Here is a 23,451-nt window from a genome sequence, read left to right on the forward strand (position 1 = left end):
TTAATGGATTAATGACCTTAAATGTAGAGCAGCAGTTCTGAACCTGGAGGTTGGGGGGTGGTGGTGGTCACAACTCTTTTGGGGTTACATTATCAGATATCCTGCATATCAGGTATTTACATTGCAATTCATAATAGTAGCAAAATTACAGTTATGAAGTAGCAATGAAATAATTCTGTGGTTGGGGTCACTACAACATGAGGAACTGTATTAAAGGGCCACAGCATTAGGAAGGCTGAGAACCAGTGTGCTAGAAGAAAGAGGTGTAAATAAAACACTTCAAGATACAAGCACAGGCAAGAGCTTTCTGAACACTGTTCCAGCAGCAAGGAGATACATCCCAAAATCAAAATGAAGAGACTTCTGGACAACAGAGAAAACAGTCACCAGAGGGAGGAGACCTTTGCTGGTCACATATCAGATGGGGAATATTCAAAGAATGTAAAGAACTGCAAAAATTAAACAGTTTTTAAAAAGCATCCAATCAATAAATGAGCTAAACTGTCAGGTCTCAAAAAAGGACATACAAATGGCGAATAAAACTTGGAAGTGTACCACATCTTTAGCCACCAGGAAAATACACATTACAATTCCTTTGAGAGTCTATCTCATTCCAGTTCAGAATGGTTGTCGTCAGGAAAATAAATGACAGGATAAAGAGATGGTTCAGTAGATAAAGGCACTTGCTGCCAAGCCTGTTCACCTGAGTTTGATTCCCATGACCCACATGGTAGAAGGGGAGAACTGACTCTGGAAAGTTGTCTTCTGACCTCCACCCTCAGGCCATGGCCATGTGCATGCCTGCTTGTCTGCATACACATGAAATAAACAAATAGAAAGAAATAAAAAATAAAGGACAAGTGGAGAGATGGATCAGTGGGTAAGAGTCAATTATGAGGTGCAGAGTTCTAATCCCAGCACACAGGTAACAAACTGGGAGTTCTGTGTGTATGCCTGAATTCCACCTCCAAGGTAGGCCCAAGACAGATCCTCCCAGCCTGCTGCCTTCAGCCTATCAGAGAAAATGTAAGCCCCGAGGTTCAGGGAGAGACACTGCCTCAGAGGAATAGACAGAGTAAGAGGGGGACACCCAACAGCCTCTTCTGACTCCATGCATGCACACAGACATGTGCACCTGCACATATGTGCATGCACTCAAAACGGCACATACAAATAAATAACAAAAATAAAAAATCCTCAGGTGCTAATGAGGATATGGAGAAAGAGGAATTCTGTTTTGTTTTAATTTTTGAGACAGAGCCTCACTATGTAGACCAGTTGGCTGTGAACTCACAGAGGCTGCCTTTGCCTCCCAAATTCTGGGATTATATTTGCTGATAGGAATGTAAACTTGTACAGCCATTATGAAAAATCAGTGTGGAGATTTCTCAAAGTCAATTAAAGTAAAGCTGCTGTGTGGCACAGCTCTTGTTTATACGGGTGAAGGCCTCTAAGTTGGCACACAGAGGTGTTTGCGTATGTTTGTGGTTGTGCTGTCCTAATAGCCAGAAAGTGGCTGTTCATCAACAGATGACACTGCTGTCCCTCGGCTCTGGTTTTGTCCTTTAACAGAACGTGCTGTGTGAATGTTGATGGTGCTGCGGCTGCAGCTCTCGCCCCGTTCTGGGCAGTGTTTAGGGTAAGTGTCGTCCGGAGCGATGTAGAGTGTTGAGCTTGCTGGCTGGTAGAGAGGAAAGTTTTACTCATCACTGGGTAGGAAACCCTTAGAGCAGGGCACTGTGGAGAACAGATGCGCTGTCCCAAGCACACACACAGCACTTGGCTCTGGGTTTGTGCTCACTGGGGAAAGTTTCTACCACATAGGGAATTGTTCTCTCCCACTCCATTTAGTATCTGAAGTGTTTATTTTGGAAACAGAATCACTTGTTACTAAAAAAACAATTAAGTTCCTTTCCTCTCTGGGAGCTGAATTCTTGTTTCATGAAAAACATCTCTGGTGAGTTATTAAATATTTGGGTGATTGCTTAGTTACAGGAATTGCCAAGACAGTTTTGATGTGTGTTCTAGAGTGATTTAATCTTTCATTCTGAATTTGTGAAATGTCTGAAAGTATGTGGATTCCAGTGTGGATTTAGCAGACTTTCAAAGGGGTGTGGCACGAGCAGAGCACGGGTTTGGGCTTGAGTACTGACTCACGTGTTGCGTTGACAGTCACTCGTCCACACTTGTGTTGACTTTTCTCGTCTATAAAATGGGAAGGGATCTTTCTGCTTCACCAGGCTGTTAGCACAGTGAGACAGGATAGGGATGCACCCCAATGACTGCCAGTTAACCAGTAGAGTAAACACAGTGGCCTTTATCTTGTCTGGGCATTGGAGTACCATAGCCAGACCCTATAGGAATTGTTTTCTTTTCACTGAGGTCCCACTGAAACACCGGATGGCCTAGAACTCTACATGGTAGAGCCTGGGCTCAGACCTGCAGTAGTCCTCCTGCCTCTGCCTCCTGTGTTCTGGGTTCTAGGTATGTGCCACCCTTTCTGAGGGATTGTTTGACTTTGCCTCCTCCTTCAACTTACTGTTACTTGGTTAGCATTACCCAATGACTGAGTGCTGCCTTTAAGTTTGGCTACTGACTTGCTTCTGATTTATTATGAGTGATGGGGGTTCGTTAATAGATGAATGAAGTCTAGGTCTACTTGGAGATGCATATTAGAATCCACAAAACATTAGTGGTCATCTTACTAAGGAAATGCATCTGTCAGTCAGAAGCATTTGGTGGTGACAGGATCTGTGAGGCCATTGGAGACCCACATAGGGCATTGTTACCATCTCTTCCGATTAGCCTGACCTAAGCAAGATGATGTGTCCTTTCATAACAATTCTAGTTTTCTACCACTTAAAAACCTGTAATGGCTGGATGGTGGTGGCGCACACCTTTAATTCCAGCACTCGGGAGGCAGAGGCAAGCAGATCTCTGTGAGTTTGAGGCCAGCCTGATTTACAGAGCGAGAGCCAGGACAGGCACAAAGCTACACAGAGAAACCCTGTCTCGAAAAAAAAAAAAAAAAAAAAACCAAACAAAACAAAACAAAAAACTACCCTGCAATAACCTGGACTCTCCTGACCAATTGTTTGTAGTAAATTTTAAAACAAGGACTATTAACTATGGTTTGTATTATCTTAATGATGAAGGTTACTCACTGTTCCCTGAATAAAACTGAAAGAAAAGTTGTGTGTATTGTTTAACATTGGTTAGGAATTTTTGGTTTTTCGAGACAGGGTTTCTCTTTGTAGCTTTGACACCTTTCCTTGAACTCACTCTGTAGCCCAGGCTGGCCTTGAACTCAGATATCTGCCTGCCTCTGCCTCCCGAGTGCTGGGATTAAAGGTGTGCGCCACCGCCACCACTGCCCAGCTGGTTAAGAATATTTTTATGTGGAAAAATGATGACTATAATGCCTCGTGTAGCTGGCATTGTTGGTGACTGAGGAAAGCAAGTAGCTGGAAGTCTTCAGCAAGAGATATTGTTTCTCTGGTGCTAAGGCTCGAATTGAGGCCTTTAAGCATGCTGAGCAGTGGCTGAGTTCGAACCCCATCCTTGCCCTGTTAGATGGAATGTGTAGAGTGCTGTTTCATTTGTTGGTAAGAACCTTACTAGGGCTTAGCTTCCAGTTCCCTTCTTTGTCCTGTCTCTGCATGTTTTTTTCTTGTTTATTTACCTTCTGGACTGTCTTCCCTTAATTCAGCTTCTAATAATTCCTAAAGAGTGCTTTTTTTTGTCTAAAGTACATATAAATGAATGATTATAAATTATGAATTGATTTTTGGGTCTAACCTTTAAGTAAATTTGACTTAAAGTCAGTAAATCCTTTAAAAAGACTTAAGTCATAAAAATGTTGGCCGGGAATGGTGGTTCTTGCCTGAAATCTCAGCAGTTGGGAGGCTGGACAGGAGAGTGCTGCCAATTAGAAGCCAGCCTGGGCCACAGAGAAAGACCATTGTGTTAAAGAAAATTAGGATAGAAGATGGTTTCTATTACACTTTCTGTCAGAATGTAACCATCTGTAGGTTTTCCTGTGTCTGTGTCCTCATGGCTCTCTTCAGAAGGAGGAGACCTAGGACTCTGGTAGAGAGTCAGTTATCTGAAATCAGAATTGATTGCAGTTAGAGCCTGTCTGTTAAAGTAAAGCCCTCAAGTTCATCTGTTTTCTTCCCCAATATTTTCCTAAGGCCAATTTTTAATGACATTGGTGGATGAGTACTAGATAGAAGCTAATTGGTGCCACCTGGAGGTCACTGAGAAAAATAACTGCTTCCAGGCTGGAGAGATGGCTCAGAGGTTAAGAGCACTAGCTGTTCTTTCAATGGTCCTAAGTTCAATTCCCAACCACATGGTAGCTCACAGCCATCTGTAATGAGATCTGGTGCCCTCTTCTGGCTTGCAGGCATACATGCAGGCAGAACACTGTATACATAATAAATAAATAAATATTAAAGAAAAGAAAAGAAAAAATATTCAAAAGTCTCTCAAAAATAAAATTAAAAAAAAAAAACTGCTTCCACCCCACAGAGACAGAGAGACGGAGTGTGGGGAGGGAGGGGTGTGCGCGTGTGCGCACGCACACACATGCACGCACATATACCCTTGGAATCCATAAGAGGATGTCAGATCCCAGGACCTGGAGTTGCAGGCAGTTGTGAGCCACCATGTTAGTGCTGAGACTGCAGCCAGGGTCCTCCAGAAGAGCCACCATTGTACTGTCTTTCCTGCCCTGTCTGTTACTGTTAGACAGCAAAAGCATCTTGAAGGAAGGGACCAGGGCAGATCATCTGGGGAATCAAAAGGTGGACAGAAGAGCCTTTTGAAATAAAGTGTAACTCTGTGTGTGGACTGTCAGGGATTTCCATCTCCAGCTATCCAAGAGATTGCCTCAGACACCCCCAGATGTCCTTCTCCTGTGTCTGCAGTTATCACTTGCTGCCTTCAGAGGAAGTATTGGCCACAGTAACTGGGTGTTGTCATGTCATTGTGTGTTCTGTTCTTTCTTTCAAGGAGATCTCTTTGCTTCTACATTCCTCATTAAGAACGGGGCCCTTGTCAATGCTGCCACATTGGGGGCCCAGGAGACCCCGTTACACCTTGTAGCGTTGTATAGTTCGAAGAAATACTCAGCAGATGTGATGTCTGAGATGGCGCAGATTGCAGAGGCCCTCCTACAGGCTGGCGCCAACCCCAACATGCAGGACAGCAAGGGCAGGTGAGTACGCTGTCCAGAAGAGGGTTGTCATGGTGGCACAGTAGTGGACATTCTTAAATCTGATGTCTACTGAAGCAGCAAACATTTATCTGGCATGCAATTAAGTGTCATGACTAAGACTAGAAGCATTTGGGGCAAACATTTGCAGCCTGGCCAAATAAGGTCTGAATTTCTAAGCAATTTATATCATTTTCCTGTTGAAAGCAACCAGAGTGATCATCTCGTCAGTGTTTACAAGGACTTTCTTTAGCATTTTTTAGGGTCTCTTGAATAGTTTGAAGAGGAACTACTACCTCAAGGCAACCTGTTTTATCTCTCTGAGATCTAATAGTTAGAAAATTCCCGATTTTAAACCCAATTCTGCCTTATAACTGTCTTAACTTTTGACGACTTGTTATCTCTAGGGCGTGTTACCCTCGTTGCCCAGCCCTTCCTCTATTTGATAGTGTCTCTGGGTTATGTTTAGTGTTTTACATTCTTACAAGTTTTTAGTTTTATTTATTTGTTATTTTATGTGTATGGGTGTTTTGGCTGCATGTGTATCAGTGCTCCACATGCATGCAGTGTCTGTAGACAGAGAAGTGTGTAGGATTCCCTGGAACTTCAGTAAACGGGTATTTGTGAGACATCACGTGGGTGCTAAGACTCAAATCTAGGTCCTCTAGAAGAGCAAGTAGTGCTCTTAACCACTGAACCATCTCCAGCCGAGTTTCTCTTGTTTTCGTGTCTTCTCAGAAGGAGTTAGTTTAGGATTCCTTGTGGTTTAGAATTGTGGACAGGGTTGCCTGTCTTGAGGCAGAGGGTGGGAGGCTCTGAAGTGCAGTGCAGCCCCTTGCCTCAGCAGCCTCTGGCAGGGCCATAAGCACCACTCGCCATCAGCTCAGTTCAGTGTTTGAAACCCACCCAGAATGTCAGATTTTTCGAGGCTAGTTGTCAGGAGAGGGTCTATGCAGTGGGTCATGTGCAGAGATAAGATGGTCCAGGAACTCGGTGTTGCTAGTAATCAGTCACTCATTCTGTCAAGCAGTTACATCCTTCCTCCCTCGTGCTGACTCTTTGGGTTTTCCCCCCTCTAATTGCAGTAAACTTGGGCAGTCTGTCCATCTGAGGTAGAGGCCAGGCTCGGGCCCTGTGCTCCAGTGGCAGCCCTCTCTCAGGGCACTTGAGTACTAAATAAACGTGGTGAAGAACAGGTTCACTTGGACCAGTTCTGTCTTGTCGCTGCTGTGTGCTCCTGTGCTAGTAGAAGATGACAGCGAAGAACAGTTTCTTCTCAGAGCGGTGGGGGATGGGTGAGAGAAAGTGTGACAGAAGCTGCTGTTTAACACACTCCTGCAGGAAGGGGTTAGAAATGGAGGGGAGCTGTGGGCCATAAAGCAAATCCATTTTCATGTTTTGATTCTTGGCTATGGTTTTGGAAAACAGAGTAATGGAATTGGTTGTACATGGTGATTCTACCAAGGATTCTCGTTCCTGTCTGCTGTGAGTGTCTGGCTTGGTCTGTCCTGCATTGACACTTGTTCTAATTCATTTTCTTCTGTCTTACCCTCAGGACTCCTTTACACTTGTCCATCATGGCCAGGAATGAATATGTGTTCAACCAGCTGCTGCAGTGTAAACAGTACGTAGGGCGGCCTGGAGAATGAAAAGCGGTTTTGAGGGTGGGATTGTGAGTGAAAAATCTTTCCTTATTAAAATTTTTTAAAACACTATTGTTCATCTGTTTGTTTGGCACGAGGTCTGATTATGTAGTCTAGGCAGGCCTGGAATTCAAAGTCCTGCTTTAGTCCCTCGGTACTGGGATTACTGGCTATCACACCTAGCCTGAAGTTTTCTCTTAAGGGGCTTTGCAGTTATAAACCTTAAGTAAAATAAAAATTTGTCCTTTAGAAAGTACAGGGAGAGAGTGAGCTGTTGGCAGCAAAGAGAGGCTTGATATTGTACTGTCATTCACACGGCCTCTTTATTTCAGGTTAGACTTAGAGCTGAAGGATCACGAGGGCAGTACTGCGCTCTGGCTTGCCGTCCAGTACATCACCGTGTCTTCTGACCAGTCCGTCAACCCCTTTGAAGACCTTCCTGTGCTGAACGGAACGTCCTTTGATGAGAACAGCTTCGCAGCCAGGCTCATCCAACGCGGCAGCAACACTGATGCTCCGGATGCAGTGACGGGTAAACCATGGGCCCAGGGACTGAGTTCCTTGTGGTTTGATGGCAGGGCTGGGAATGCAATGCTGGCCTCAGACTTGTTAGCTCAGGCTAGCCTTGAACGTGTTGTCTTCCTGCCTTAGCCTGAGTGCTGGGATTACTAGCATGTGCCACCATGCCAGCTTGTAAATGTTTTTAATAATACATAGATGGAATGGCTTACTAGTATGAGAATTATTTGTTTTACATTTAATTTTAAGCTCAGTAAAATCCCATTGTGGTTTGTTTGTTTGTTTGTTTTAATCTCGTGTTCCAAATAATTTAACAAGACATTAGTTTAAGTCTTGTAAGCTAAAACATACCTGGTAAATTAAGGCAACGATTCTTAAACTTTGTAGACTCAAAATTTCTTTTGCCCTTGTAGAATTTACATTCAGTGAGTTTTTCTTTGGATGATTATACCTTTAGTATTTACTAGAGTCAGAAAATCAAAATGAGAATTTTTTTTTGTTTTGTTTTGTTTTGTTTTGAGACAGAGTCTTGTTAGGTATATGTAGGCCAGCCTGGACCTGAACTGGAGATTCTCCTGCTTCAGCCTCCCAAGTACTGAGATTACAGACACAATCTACAATACCCAGCCTCTAAAACCAAGAAACTTTCGTTTTTAATTTGATTTTTAGGTTTATCTTCTTTTATGTGTATGAGTGTTTGCCTGTGTGTATCTTTGCCACATGCTTGTTTGGTGCCCTTGGAGGTTAGAAGAAGTCATCAGATCTCCGGAAATGGGAATCAGAGATGGTTGTGAGCTGCTATGTAGATGCTGGGAACCTGGATCCTCTAGAAGAACAGCAAGTGCTTCTAACTGCTAAGCATCTCTCCAGATCCCAAACTGAGAAACTTTGAAGAGCTGTATTAATCAGTTTATAGTATACAGAATATATTCGTTATGAAAATAACTTTTAAAACAAGTTAGTGAGAAGAGCAGGTAGTTTCTCGTATCTGCGGTTGTGTTCCGTCTTTTCAGCCGTGCTGTTCTGGTTAAAGTGACTGAAGAATGCACATCCTTTGAGACACGTGGAAAGGGGAGACACATTTTGAGTATCATAGGAAAGTCACACCAGTTTTGCTTTGAATGGATTGTTTTTCTGTGCATGGTTCTAGAACAATATGCCTTAGTCATTGAAGAGGGTTGGTTCACTGTGTTGTCAATGTCCCGTGTTTCATATTTCAGAACTTCACTCACTGATATTACTGTTCATCTCATCAGAAGTCTTTCACTGTAAAGAAATATCAAACTTGGGGTTGCAAAGTTTTCCAAAATTCAAATTTTCATATTAATGTTTATTTTTTATCATTAGGTTAAAAATATTATCAATTATTTTTTAAATTGTTTTTCTTGAAGAGACAGGCTCATTTTCAAGAGAATGTCTACTAAGTTTTCAAGTTTGGATAACAGTAGTGTAATGGGAATCATTCTGAGTAAAAACCCTGGCCCATGACCCTGTGCTGAAATTGTTCAGCACGCACCTTAATGCATGTGTGCTTTCTCCAGACAGCATGCTTTGCTGTGGAGTAGCAGCTTTGCCTTACTTCTTCTCATGTAGCACACAGGCTCTTGTAGGCTTATGAGTACAACATGCTCAGTGTTGAGAGTTAGTAAAATTAGGTGGGGTTTTATTATTTATTTATTTATTTTTGGTGTTGTTTTGTTTGGTTTAGTTTTTTTTGTTTTTTCGAGACAGGGTTTCTCTGTGTAGTTTTGGTGCCTGTCCTGGATCTCTCTCTCTGTAGCCCAGGCTGGCCTCGAACTCACAGAGATCCACCTGGCTCTGCCTCCTAAGTGCTGGGATTAAAGGCGTCCATCACTGCCCAGCTAGGAGTTTTGTTTTGTTTTGTTTTGTTTTGTTTTTGTACCAAAAGTATAGGTTTGTTGACTGTGAAAATGAGGGCACAAAGTGCACTCCACAGGAGTGATCCAACACCTTGGCACTGCTGGGATCTGTTAGGCATTTGAATCCCCCTGACACTGACTCAGCAACATCAGCACAGCGTAGGGAAAAGTAAAGATTCTGTAAAAATGGTTCTGACCTATTGATGCCCTGCAAGACTCCAGAAACCTACAGGAATCCATAGGCCACACTTGGGATGTCCCTGTTTTCATATATTTCACTGAACTGGCTAAAGAAAAAATGGTAGTGTTTTGTTTGTATTCTTTGTATGTTTTGCTTTTTGTTGTTGTTGTTGTTAAGACAGGGTCTCTTAGCTCTGGCTAACATGTGCTACCATTCCCAGATCAGCATGGGAATATTTTAAGGACAAGGATTCCATATATAAGTAGCGAGTACTCACAGAAAGCATGAGTCAGGGGCTTCTGAGATGGGTTAGTGGGTAAAGGTGCTTGCCACCAAGCCTGATGATCTGGGTTTGATCTCCAGAGCCCACAGGGTAGGAGAGAACAGTCCCCCACTTGTCCTCTGACCTCCAGACCTGTTTAATGCATTGTCTTATTCACCCTGTACACATACACGTAACACACACATAGAATAAATGGATGTCAAGCATGGGTAGAAGCCATTAACAAAGACAGTTGATTCCTAGCTCCCCTCCTTTAAAAAAGATGAATAATAAACAATACTTTTGTTAAAGTGATAATAACTTTTAATAAAGGTAAAAGGGCTGGGGGTGTAGCTCGGAACCACACGCCTGTGACCTTGAATTTAGTTGTAACCCATGATACTAAAAAGAAAGAAAGAAAGAAGGGTCAGAACAAATCACCACTCTAGCTCTGGATGGTTGTCCATGTTTGTAATCCAAGCACAGGCTAGGATCACTGCAAGTTCAAGGCCAGCCTGATTTACACAGTGACTTCCAGTCAGCTAGGATATAGCAAGAAAAAAAAAAACAGAAGAAAAAGAAATTTCACAGTAGTTAACAAAAGCTAAGTTATACTGCACTGTTTTAGACTAAACACCTGGAAATGCCATCATAACTACATAATAATCTATAAATTGTATTGGTTATTTACTTTAATTTTTGTTGATTTCTGACTTTAATTACATTATATAAGAGTGTGGCATGAAAAAGACTGGTTCTTTGGTATTTAAGACTTGAATTTTGTTGTATTATCATTTTCTCTGAAATTTCCCACCTGCTACCTCCATATCATTGAGCTTGCACCCAGGAACTTGCATAAGCTGGCAAAAGTATTACTGAGCTGCATTTTCAGCATTAGAACATGTTCTTTTTAAAATGTGATATATTGTTTAAAATAACAAGCATTTATTCATGGGAATGCAGCATTTTCTTTGTTATTAACTCAAAGTTGTCCATTAACACTGTTCAAACCGTCATGTACTCTAATCAGCTTTGGATTGCTCTGTCTTTCATCTCCTTGAACCTCTTTCCCATCCTCCCTCCTTCCATTAATGATAGGAATCAAACCCAGGGCCTTATGCAACTAATAAGTATGCTGCCAGTGAGCTATACCCTGTGCCCCTCCCCCACCATTGATTAGTCTCAAATTTTTCTTACTGTTGAGACAGTTATTTTACACTATAAACTTTGAGTTTTAGCCTAGATTTTTTGGTTTTGAGGCAGGTTCTAATTTAGCCCAAACTGCTCTCAGATTTGATGTGTAGGTGAAGATGACCTCGAACTCCTAAATCTTTCCCTCATTTTTAGATTTATTTATTTTGTTTAGTCTCAGCTCTCTGAGTAGAACTTACTGCCTTTAGCTTTTGTTACCTACTATGAGGATTTCTTTTCTTTGTATGTTGTACCAGCTGACAGAGCCACCTCACAGAGCTATAGGAACCAAACCTAGGTCCTCTTCAAGTGTATTTAGTGCTCTGAACTGCTAAGCCATCTCTCCAGCTCCCTCTTTATTTTACCTTCCAATCTCCAAGTGGAGATTCTGGGCATGTATTATACCCAAGAGAAGTTGAGATCAGAATGACTATAACTCTAGATGAAGTCACTTTCTGTGAAGGGAAAGAAAAAAAGTGATATAAAGACCAAGTAGTGTTTTGTCCATTTCCTTTTCTTTCTTTTTAATTTGAGGGTGAATGTTCGTTGGTGTATGTGTGTGCGTGTGTGTTGTGTATAAAACTGAGCATGTGGAAGTCAAGTGACAACTTTTGGTACGTGGTTCTCAAGGCAGAGTCTCTTTCTGTGTATTCCAGACTAGCGAGCCCTAGGGTTTCCACTCCTAGCTTCTCCTGCCATCTCACTGTAGAAATGCTGGCATTACAGATGCATCTGACTACTGTTTACATTGTTCTTAATCCCAGCACTCAGGAGGCAAAGGCAGTCCGATCTCTGTGAGTTCATGTCATTCTGGGCTGTAGCAAGTTCTGAGTCATCCAGGACTACAATAGTAAGGCCCCATCTTAGAAAACTAGAAAAAACGAAACACAGCTCTGGAAATGGAGTGTGTGTTGTCAGGCAGTGTAGAAAGCATTTTGAGACTGAGCCTTCTTCTCCCTGGCACTGCTTTGTCCTGTTTCTCTTATTTTTATTTTTCACTCTTAATATTCATTTTATTCAGATTTTCAAGCACCAAAGCTTCAGAATGTGAGGTTTTTTAAAAAAGATTTATTTTTAGTTTTAATTATGAATATCCTGTGTGTTTGTTTGTATATGGTTATGTGCAAAAGTATGCAGGTGCCTGCTGAGGCCAGAAGAACATCAGGTCCTGTGGAGCTTGAGTTACAGTAGTTGTGAGCCACCAGACTAAAGTCAGGTTCCCTGTAAGAGCAATACATGCTTTTAACCACTGAGCCATCTCTCTAGTGCCCAGAACATGAGACTTTATGTTGTGTTTGGAAATGGAGTTAGAAACACTGTTCTCGAGCCAAAAACCGTTTGGAGAAGATTTTATTTTCCTAAGTGTTTTATTCAGAAAATAGTTACAGTGCTAAGCAAAAAATATTCCTGAGCCAACAAGCTTGTAAGGCTCTAGGGATAGAACTGAAGCATTTGATGGGCATTTTCTAGTATAGCCACAGTGATGAGGCCAGGACATTGCTACTTGCACAGGTTGTCCGCAGAACATTTGAAAGCATCTCTAGACCTTTTTTTGTTTGTTTGTTTGTTTTGTTTTTTCAAGACAGGGTTTCTCTGTATAGCCCTAACTGTCCTAGAACTCACTATGTAGACAGGCTGGCCTTGAACTCACAGAGATTTGCCTGCTTCTGCCTCCTGAGTGCTGGGATTAAAGGCATGCGCCGCCACTGCCGGCTGTTTTTGCTTTTTTGTTTGTTTTAAACTTAAGGTTTATTTGATGTGTTGTGGATGTTTTGCCTGTATGTATGTCTGTGCACCGTGTGCATGCCTGGTGCCCATGGAGGCCAAAAGAGAATTGGGTCCCCTGGAACTGGAGCTATAGCCAGTTGTGAGCTGCCGTGTTGGTGTTATGAATCAAACCTGAGGCCTCTTGAAGGATCTAGTACTGGAAAAGCAGCCAGTGCTCTTAACCACTGAGCAATATCTCTAGTCCCTAGACATTTTTGATTGTCATAGGTTCAGAGCTCCTGGCATCTGGTGGGTAGGATCCAGGAATATTCAAATGCTATACAACTTACAGAGCAGGCCCTATGGCAAAAGGATTATCTCAAGAAATGTGATCAGCACTGCTGTGTGGGAGAAACCTTGCCCCTACCCAAGCCCTACAAGGAAGTACAATGAGCTGCCAGCAAGGGTGATGTCTGGTGTGGGCTGGCCAGTAGGTGGTGAGGTGGGGCAGGGTGTTGTGCAGGGTGGAACTTAATTTCATGTCCATGTAAAAGGAAGTAAGAATATGGCTTCTTTCTTATAGGAAATTGTTTACTACAGCGGGCAGCCGGGGCAGGAAATGAGGCTGCAGCTCTTTTCCTGGCAACCAGCGGTGCCCATGCCAACCACAGGAACAAATGGGTAAGTTGGCAAGGGCAGCTGGGAGAATGGCTGTGGTCTGTGTAAGAAGTGGCAATGCTGGGTATGCAGACAAAATGATCTCTTCTTCTTCTTCTTCTTCTTCTTCTTCTTCTTCTTCTTCTTCTTCTTCTTCTTCTTCTTCTTCTTCTTCTTCCTCCTCCTCCTCCTCCTCCTCCTCCTCCTCCTTCTTCTTCTTCTTCTTCTTCTTCTTCTTCTTCGAGTGTACATTCATATGACCAGTGTAAAAGGGACTCTTGTGCATCTCAAAGATTGACGGTCAGTAACCAATGTCTAGAGTTTCCTTGTATAGCCATGTCCTGAACTAGATCTTGTAGACTTTGTAATGGAGTGGAAATTAGCAAACAGGAATGTAAACAAGTGCTGTAATAGCGTCTTGAGTCTTTTGGTTTGGGGATAGTTTGATGTGACCCAGGCTGGACTTACCTTATGGTCCCGTCTTAGCCTCTCCAGTGCTGAGCTCACAGGCATGTGCTGACCTGTATTCTTCGGGTCTCCCTTGTAGCTGCTGCTTCATTCTGTCTCTAGGCAACAACACTGACCAGATCATGGTCTTCCCTCACTTGCACTTTTACCTTTAGGTTTCAGTTACCTGTGGTCAGTCATGGTCTAACAATATTAAATGGAAAACTGAGAAATAGTCCATAATCTTAGGTTGCCCACCAGAATAACATGATGAGATCTCACCCAGTCCTAGTTTGTGGCTCACCCTCCGTCCAGTGTGTGCCTGGTGCATATGCTTCCTGCCTGCCCGTCCTTAGCAGTTCTCTCCTAAGAGGGCCTGACTTAGTGCCAGTGCTTATCCTCACTGTCACAGTGCCTGTCTCTTGTCATTACCTTCACATATCATAGACCGCGTGTCCTCAAAGGAAGGGGGAGTATAGAACAGAAGACATTTGGAAAGGCCACATTCACATGACTTTATTTAGAGTATATTTTTGTAATTGTTTTATCTTATTGTTGCTAACCCCCTTTCTGTGCCTAAATAATAAACTAAATGTTATCGTAAGTACTTCATTAGGAAAAAATTGACATAGGGCTTGGTATTCCTATGGTTTCAGGCATCTCTGGAGTGTCAAAGATTATCTTTCCTGTAATCAGGGCAGTTACTGTTAGGTCAGCAGTACATCTTTGGGGTTGGATAGTCCTGAGTTTACCAGCTTTCTCACCTCCCGCCTTAGTCTTAGACAATGTCCTTGACTTTCTGAGCTTCAGCATCAACAGCTGTAAAATGGAGTTCATCTTGATGGCATAGGGAATGTGTAAGATGAAAAGAAATAGGGAGGGGCTGGAGAGACAACAACTCTGATTAATAGTGCCGTCTGCTTTTCCGGAGGACTTGAGCTTGGTCTCCAGCACTCACTGGCCAGGCTCACAACTACCTGTGACTCCAACTCTAGGGGCATCTAACACCTGGCCTCTGCAGACACCTGCACTCAATTGCATACACCCACACACAAGTGTGCACAATTAAATATAAAATCTATTTAAAAAAGGAATGCTGGGCTGGGCGGTGGTGGCGCATGCCTTTAATTCCAGCACTTGAGAGGCAGAGCCAGGTAGATCTCTGTGAGTTTGAGGCCAGCCTGGTCTACAGAGCGAGAGCCAGGACAGGCACCAAAAGTGCACGGCGATACCCTGTCTCGGGGAAGAAAAAAAAAAAAAAAGGAATGAGGTATTTAGATGTGTATTAACATACTATCTGGAACTAAGTGCTAGTTTTTTATGAAGTTCTTCTCCCAGGAAGGTGCTTTTTGCCTTTGGCGTTCCTATTTTCAGAAAGAGAGGGTGTGCTTGTCTTTTTTTGTTTTTTGAGACAAGTTCCTTTGTTTTTTTTTTTTTGTTTGTTTGTTTGAGACTGGGTTTCTCTGTTTAGTCTGGCTGTCTTGGAACTGGCTTTGTAGACCAGGCTGGCCTTAACTCAGAGATCCACCTGACTGTGCCACCAGAGTGTGGGGATTAAAGGCATGCGCCACCACCGCCCATTGGGTGTGCTTATCTTTAAGGTCACTTTTATTACTTGTGCTTGGAGCCTTAAGAATATCATCCCTGTGGTTCTTATGGTGGACTTAGAAACAGCTTGTATTTTAGGATTGATGGAGCACATTTTTAATCCCAGCACTTTGGAGGCAGAGGCAGGTGCATCTCTGTGAGTCGAGGCCAGCCTGGTCTACGGAGCTCTAGGACAGGCTCCAAAGCTACACAGAGAAACTCTGTCTTGAAAACCAAAAAACAAGTAAAGGATCTTGGGGTTGGAGGGATGGCTCAGTGGTTAAGAGCACTGGCTGCTCTTCCAGAGGACCCAGGTTCAATTCCCAGCACCCATATGGCAGCTCAGAACTCCATTCCCAGGGGACCCGATACCCTGTTCTGGCCTCTCTGGGCTCTGTGCACCAGAGATATACCAGAATACATGGGAGTCTAGGGGAGAGGGCAGTGCCATCTTTCTGCCCATGAAATCTACCCATGTATATGCACATGTGGCCAAAGATTTTTTAAAATGATTTTTAATCATGTGTATGTTTTGTATCTCGTGTGGGTATGTGCATATGTGTATAGATGCCCAAGGAAGTTAGCAGTACTGGTTCCCCTGGATCTAGAATTACAAGAAGTTGTAAGTTGCCTGACCTGTGCCAGGATTAAACTCTGGTTCTTTGGAAGAGCTATCCATGCTCTTAACCACTAAGCCTTCTTTCCAGCCCTGCATTACTAGTAAGACAGGCACTCTGTCTCCTAACTTTCAACAGTCCTCCCAGGAGCCCACAGTATATGGCAGCTCTTGAATGCAGCTCATGGCAGAGCCTTAGGAAGCCTAAGTCGGAAAGGCACAGTGAACCTGACACGAGAGCAAGTGAAAGCAACACTGACGGGCCTGGGCGCCCGCTTAGGAGTTTGGCCTTTATCTCGTCCAAGGCTGATCCGTAGAAGGAAAGGTTTGGGGTGGAAGAGTGGTGCGATCATTAAAGACTCCGAAGAGCTACCTGGGTTGGCTAGCATGGTGAGCATTCCAGTGAGTCGAGGCTGGAGCCAGGCTGGAGTGGCCTGGATAATCAGTGACCCGTCCTGACCTCTCACATGCAAGTCGACAGGTTTCAAAGGAGTAATACCAACAGGTTTATACCTTCTTAGGACTCTCAGGAAGAAGGCAAGAGAATTTTAAAGTGTTTTTTTTGATAGACCCATGAATAAAAGGGAGCTGACCAAGAAGAACAACTGGTGTGGGGGAATAAATTCCATTACAGCCATAATCTTTACAGCCTTGGAGGTGAAGAGATAGGCTGAAGACCTTGTTGTAGGCCCTGGTGAAATCACAGGAGTAGAGGGATGTGGTTTAGTTGATAGAGTGCTTGCCTAGTATACATGAATCCTTAGGTTTGATTCTCAGCACTTCATACACCATATGTGGTTGTGCATACCTGAAATATTAGCACTCAGAAGTTGAAGACAGGAGGATCAGAATTTCAGAGTCTTCCTCTGCTACATAATGAATTTGAAGTCAGTCTGGGATGCACAACACCATGTCTCAAAAACAAACAAAAAAAAGAAAAGAAAAACCTAGGAATAGACAAGGCCACAGATAAGCATGTGTAGGGAGAGGGGCTGGGCAGGAGGGTAGGCCTAGTCAGGTATATATGGGGCTAGGCAGTAAAAGCACCCGGTCCATCCTTTAGATGGTTCCACTTCTTTGGGTAAAACACATTCAGTCATGTGTTTACATATATCATAAATATACACATACACAGAAATGAATAGGTGTGTGTGTGTGTTTTCTTGTAATGTTCAGTCACAGAAGGAAAACATGAAATTCATATTAGCTCCTTTAGAGGAAGAGAATTGTGTGCTAGAGGTCAGGAGGGAGGCAAGACCTAAAGTGTTCTCGTATCTTTTGAGTACCAAGTCTGGTATCTGTAACACCATTAAAATGTCTGTAGTGGTGGTCCTCCCTTGGAGCCCGCCCACTCTCAGGAGTTCTCTCTTACCTGTTCCTTCTTAATCCATGTTGGTTCTAAAGAAAATGCCTTTAGTTTCTAAAGTTATGGAAGGAAGTCTTGATCAGAGTTCAAAATGAGGTTGATGTGAGTAAATTAAAGCAACAAGTGCTAGTCAAGGAGCTAGCCCTGCTTCCCTCTGGCCATGGGGCCGTTGTTTTCTACCGTTGAATTTGGTGATACCTGGTAGTTGTCGGCTATTGTTGTTTTATAGAGAAACAGATTCTTTGCATAATTAGGAAAAACTGTGAGAACAAAGTAAAGGGATAACTAAGGTGGTCCTGGGAGAAAAAAGACAGAAAGATGCTTGGGAAGACACTAAACAAACTGAAAGTTGGTGGTGCTGAGGGAGTGGAGTCAGCCTCATGAGGTCATCTGGTGACAGGAGAAACCCAGGGCTGGGGCTGGCAGTGTGGCCTGAGTTTTGGTACTTGCACTTTCCGTATCCCTTTGTGACAGGAACTTCCAACTCCCTTTCATGGTGATTTGGGTTTTTGTTTTATTCAGGGAGAAACTCCTTTGCATACAGCTTGTCGGCATGGGCTGGCCAACCTCACAGCAGAGCTCCTGCAGCAAGGTGCCAATCCAAACCTGCAGACAGAGGAGGCTCTGCCTGTGCCTAAAGAGACTCCGGTCCTAATGGGTTCTGCAGATGGCATCTACCTGCAGACACCGTTGCACATGGCAATTGCCTATAACCATCCAGATGTGGTATCTGTCATCCTGGAGCAAAAAGGTAGGTGGTTGAGCAGATGCCCATTGTTGTGAGCTGTGGAAAGTAGTGGTTTGGGCAGCTGATTTCAAAGGCTGCTGTTTCCCTTCATGAGTCTTATACAGCTGTTTCTGTAGTTCTCACAATGCAGTCTCTGCAGTGGAGTCTGTTTTCATTGTCTGGGGAATGTGGAAGTTTTAAGAAAATTAATTTACCTTTAAAATTTTGCTCCCTTTGAAAAGCAGTTAATTCTGGCCAGCCAATTAGTTTATAACTAAGTCTTATCCTCTTGAATGTCTTAAATGTAATCTGAGGAGCCAGGTGTGGTGGCTCATGTTTATAATCCCAGCAGTCAGGAATCAGACAGGAAGATCGACAGAAATTTGAGGCCAATCAGGGCTACCAGTGAGACCCTGTTTTCCTCCTCACCTCTACCTTGATCAAAAAAAAGAAAGGAAGGAAGGAAGGAAGGAAGGAAGGAAGGAAGGAAGGAAGGAAGGAAGAAAGAAAGAAAAAGTGATTCTGTCATCTACAGGATGGTGAAATCAAGTTAAGTTTCTTTTTCTTTTAAAAATATTTAGCCAATGCTCTTCATGCCACCAACAACTTACAAATTATTCCGGACTTCAGCCTCAAGGATTCCAGAGACCAAACTGTGCTAGGCCTAGCGTTATGGACTGGTAAGTTATGTCAAAGGCTGTTAATTCTCAGATAGGAGATGAGTAGGTGTGTAGACTAGAGGAAGGCAGGAGGAAGTGGCGGGTAGACTGGAGGGGGCAGAGAAGTGGCGGGTAGACTGGAGGGGCAGGAGGAAGTGGCAGGACTAATGATTTTGTTGTAAAATAACTTTTTGCCTGTTATGTTCACTGAAAACTTGCTGCCTTTGAGAAGCTTGTCTGTCTGTTATCAGGGCCGTGGGAAAAGCCACGTGTGAGTGACTTGGGCATGTTTATTTCCCAGGCATGCACACAATCGCTGCCCAGCTTCTGGGCTCTGGAGCGTCTATCAATGACACCATGTCAGATGGGCAGACTTTGCTGCACATGGCCATACGGAGGCAGGACAGTAAGAGTGCACTCTTCCTCCTGGAGCACCAAGCCGATATAAACGTCAGGTGGGAGGAAGTAGCATGCTCTCTGTAACTTCCAGGTCATTTGTAATTGAGATGCTTCAAAATCAGAGCCTGGCTTTTAGATTTTTTTTTTTTTTTTTTTTTTTTTTTTAAATTACTTGTGGCTCTCAGAATGTGTAAATGGAGTTAGGCCTGGGTGGTACATACCTATAATTTCAACTGCTTAGGAGACAAGGCAAGAGGCTAGTTTAAGGCCTACTTGAGCAAGTTAGAAAGACTGTCTCAAAATGAAAAATTTAAGAAGGGCTAGGAAGTAAGCATGTGGCACACACCTTTAATCCCAGAACTGGAGAGTACAAAGCAGGCAGATCTTCGTGACTTCAAGGCTAGCCTGGTCTCCACAGTGAGACCCTGCCCCTAAAACAAAACATAAAGGAGTAGAGTGCAGCGCTCCGGTAGGGAGCTTGCCTTATGTACTTGACTCTATCCAGGATCTCCAAACAGCCTGTGTATCCTAGGCTTCCAGCTCTCTGTAGCTGAGGATGACCTTCAATTTCTGATCCTCCTCCCACCTCTCCCAAGTGCTAGGATTGCAGGCCTGTGTGCTGGGAATCAAGGCCAGGGCTTCATGAATGCTGGACAAACATTCCTAAAGCCAAGCTCTATCTCCAGCCCTATTTGTTTGCTTTTTGACTACAATAGCGAGAAGCGGCTGGATTTTCTTTAAAGGTGGGAAAGACAGATACAGCTATTTTAGAGTGAATGTAAGAGGTCCAGTGGCATCTAGGCTTTGGAAAACCTGGATGGTGCTGTTTTCTTGGCTGCCTTTACAAGCATTGGTTTTGATTGTGACGGTTATGTCTTGCTAGGACTCAGGATGGGGAGACTGCCCTTCAGCTGGCTATCAAAAATCAGCTTCCACTAGTAGTTGATGCCATATGTACTCGAGGAGCTGACATGTCTGTGCCAGATGAAAAAGGGAACCCACCACTGTGGCTTGCCTTGGCAAGTAATCTGGAAGACATCGCTTCCACTCTGGTGAGTCATGCATAACAGAGCCTGTGCTCACAGATGAGAGTATGTTGTGTCGAAGATGGATTTGATGCCTGCCGTCATAGGAGCAAGAGGTCAGCCAAGTAACAAGCAGGTCAAGGACAAACAGTGGAAAATCACATGAACAAGTCCAAGATTATAGGTCTGGAGAGATGATTTAAGAGTATTTGTTCTCACAGAGGATCCAGATTTGACTTCCAGCACCCACATGATAGTTCACAATCGTAACTCCAATTCAGGGAATGTGATGCCCTCTTCTGACATCAGCAGGCACCAGGCATGCATGTGGTACACAATCATACATGTGGGGGAAAAAAACCACTCATATGCATAAAAATAAAACAAGTCTAACGAGGTCTGAGGCTCAGCCGGGCATGGTTGTGTTCACTTTCTCGGCACTGGGTAGGTAAGGCTGTGGCATCTCTGAGAGTACAAGGTCAGCCTAGGCTACAAAGCAAGTTCCAGACTCTGCAGTGAGACCTGTCTGGAGTGGGAAGGAGGGTAGTACTTGGTGCTGGCCAGTACTTCTATCTGGGCTGTCTTAAGAGACAACCACAAAGGAGTGCTAGAGTGGAAGGATTGCCTCAGGCATCTCCTGGTGGGGGCTGATTTAATGCTGTGACCTTCAGCATATTACTAAATCCCCAAATCTCAGGTTTGTCTGTATGTTGACAAGACAGATCTAAGAAGTGAGGTAAGCCTGGAGTCTGAGGGCCTGCATAATGACATGGAGGTATGTTGTACTTGAGGATTTTATCAACTGTTTTGAGGGATTACCTATTAATTACAGGTGTGTGTTGCTAGGGGACTTTGGAGTACACAAACAGACACTGTCCTTAATAGAACACAGCTGTAGAGTACTAATGTGTACTTCTGAAAACATGCTCCTAGGATGCAGTTTAAGATTTTGCACAGAGCAGCTTATATTTATTATAATTATTTAATGTGTATGATGTTTTGCCTGCATATATGTCTGTGCACCGTGTGCATGCCTGGTGCTCATGGAGGCCAGAAAAGGGTATCAGATCCCTGGAACTGGAGTTACAGATGGTTGTAAGCCACTGTGTGGGGACTGGAAATCAAACCTGTATCCTCTAGAAGAGCATCCAAGTGCTCCTAACCAATGAGCCAGCTCCCAAGGAGCAGATTTTAGTCAGTGTTTATAAGACTAATGAATGGTTATGATGATAAAATCATCAGTTACTTGTTGACTATGTCTTATCTGAAAAGTAATATGCACATTGCTCAGAGTTGAAATTAACGTTTTTACTTTTGCTCGACAATGTGATAAAACTGTGTTTCTCTGCAGGTCAGACATGGTTGTGATGCCACATGCTGGGGCCCAGGACCCAGTGGGTGTCTTCAGACACTTCTGCACAGAGCCATTGATGAAAACAATGAGTCCACTGCCTGCTTTCTTATTCGAAGGTCTGAGAAGCCAAAGTATCTCTCTTACTCTGCTTACTGCCAGCCGCCTCTTCCTCATGTTAAGTCATGTGCATGTAGTTGGCCTTAACTTTCATAATTAAGATTATCAAGGGGCAACTGTTCTGTCATGTCAAGTCAGCTAAGAATCAAGCTAGCTGCGGAGGAGGGAGGGGCTCACATGCCTGAATCAAAACCATCTTCTGCTTTGTTGATTGCATTGATCCCTTTTACCTTCAGACCAGTTCCTACTGTGAAGTCAGGAGGCCAGCTTGGAGGAGACCATATGGGTTCATCTGGGCCCCACCAGAACACATGAACCATAAAAGCTTGTAGCCCGATGGGCAGCAGTGGCACATGCCTTTAATCCCAGCACTCAGGAGGCAGAGGCAGGTGGATCTCTGTGAGTTCAAGGCCAGCCTGGTCTACAAAGTGAGATCCAGGGAAGGCACCAAAACTACATGAAGAAACCCTGTCTCAAAAAAACAAAACAAACAAACACAAAGGCAAGGTTAATTTGGGAAACTTTGCAAATAGTGTTCCTCAGCATTTAAATAATTGCATATCCTTAGGAAGTCTGCAACAGTTCTGATTCCCAGGTTGCCCCTAAGACCAGTTGCAAGAGAGGCTATGGCAGTGTCACCCAGGCTCTCGAACTTGATGCTAAGGATCAGGGCTAGCAGAATGTGGCAGCGATGGCTTTGTTGTTAGAGCGGGTAAAGCTGCTGCTCTCTAGCACATGCTGCTAGGCAAAGTGGATGGTGACTTTCTATTTCCCTATTTTAGTGGCTGTGATGTGAATAGTCCCAGACAACCAGGTACTGATGGAGAAGGAGAAGAGGAGGCAAGAGATGGGCAGACCCCCCTGCATTTGGCAGCCTCATGGGGGCTGGAAGAGACAGTTCAGTGTCTTTTGGAATTCGCTGCCAATGTCAATGCACAGGTATATAGTTTTTCTTTTCTGGGGAGGTAAACTTAAAGGAATCTTCTCTTGTGACAAGGGACCTTGTACATTCTCCAATTCTAGACTTCTGTTTACCAATTGGGCTTTATTATGACAGATAGTGACCTTGAGTCATGTAGGCTGTCTAGTAATTGAATTGGTTTCAGGTTAATTCTCTGTGCCTTGCTTTTCAGCATAAAGAAGGTTGTTTGATCTGTTGTACCTTCTTCTTAGTTCCCTTAGAGATTTCCACACACTGAGGACTAAGGACTGTATTTAGGACTGTGTCCCATTAATTAGCTCACTGATGCTCTTCATCGTTCAGACCTGTGGAGGGAGTATCTTTGTGAGCTTCTGTCTGTCTGTCTGTCTGTTAAGACAAGAGAACAACCTTGGGTGTTTTTATTCACACACTGTCCAACTAAGAGATTTTTTTAAGATTATTTACTTTTATGTGTATGAGTGTATTGCCTGCATGTATGTAAAAGTGTACTATGTGTGTGCCTGGTGCCAGAAGAGACCAGAAAAGGGCACTACACCCCCTGAAACTGGAGTTACAGGCAGTTGTAAGCCTTCATATAGGTACTGGAAGCTGGGGTCCTCTGAAAGAGCAGGAGCAGCCAGTGTTCTTAAATGTGAGCCATCTTCCCAGCCCCAGCATTCACCTTATTTTAAGACAGGGTCTCCAGTTGGTCTAAGACTGGACAGCTAGGCTGGCTGGCCAGTAAGCCGCAGAATCTACCTGTTTACCCTCCCCAACACTGGAATTACAAGCCCATGCTCTGTACATGGGTCTGGGGATCAAGCCCCAGTTGTCATGTTTATGAAGCAAATCCTTTACCCCCTGAGCTGGCTCCTCAGCTCCAGAACACTGTAGATTTAGAGCTGATGCTTCATCAGCAGAGAGTTGTGGAAATGAGAGCTGAGGACGAAACAATGTGTTTGTGCTGGGCTCTT

At 43.7% G+C, this 23,451-nt stretch overlaps 1 protein-coding gene across 1 annotated transcript in view; it reads left to right on the forward strand.

The window, feature by feature from the left end:
- The window catches only part of Ankfy1 (ankyrin repeat and FYVE domain containing 1), a 67,926-nt gene that overhangs the window by 31,321 nt on the left and 13,154 nt on the right, over nt 1–23,451 (forward strand). Inside the window, exons 8-17 of the mRNA XM_028888690.2 lie at nt 5,017–5,221; nt 6,774–6,842; nt 7,194–7,393; nt 13,185–13,282; nt 17,797–18,025; nt 18,583–18,681; nt 18,962–19,115; nt 19,943–20,111; nt 21,436–21,554; nt 22,338–22,494. Coding sequence (XP_028744523.1) covers nt 5,017–5,221; nt 6,774–6,842; nt 7,194–7,393; nt 13,185–13,282; nt 17,797–18,025; nt 18,583–18,681; nt 18,962–19,115; nt 19,943–20,111; nt 21,436–21,554; nt 22,338–22,494 — 1,499 coding nt within the window. The remainder of the gene's footprint in view (nt 1–5,016; nt 5,222–6,773; nt 6,843–7,193; nt 7,394–13,184; nt 13,283–17,796; nt 18,026–18,582; nt 18,682–18,961; nt 19,116–19,942; nt 20,112–21,435; nt 21,555–22,337; nt 22,495–23,451) is intronic.

Source organism: Peromyscus leucopus, chromosome 8b, assembly GCF_004664715.2.
Source record: "Peromyscus leucopus breed LL Stock chromosome 8b, UCI_PerLeu_2.1, whole genome shotgun sequence".
Taxonomy (NCBI): domain Eukaryota; kingdom Metazoa; phylum Chordata; class Mammalia; order Rodentia; family Cricetidae; genus Peromyscus; species Peromyscus leucopus.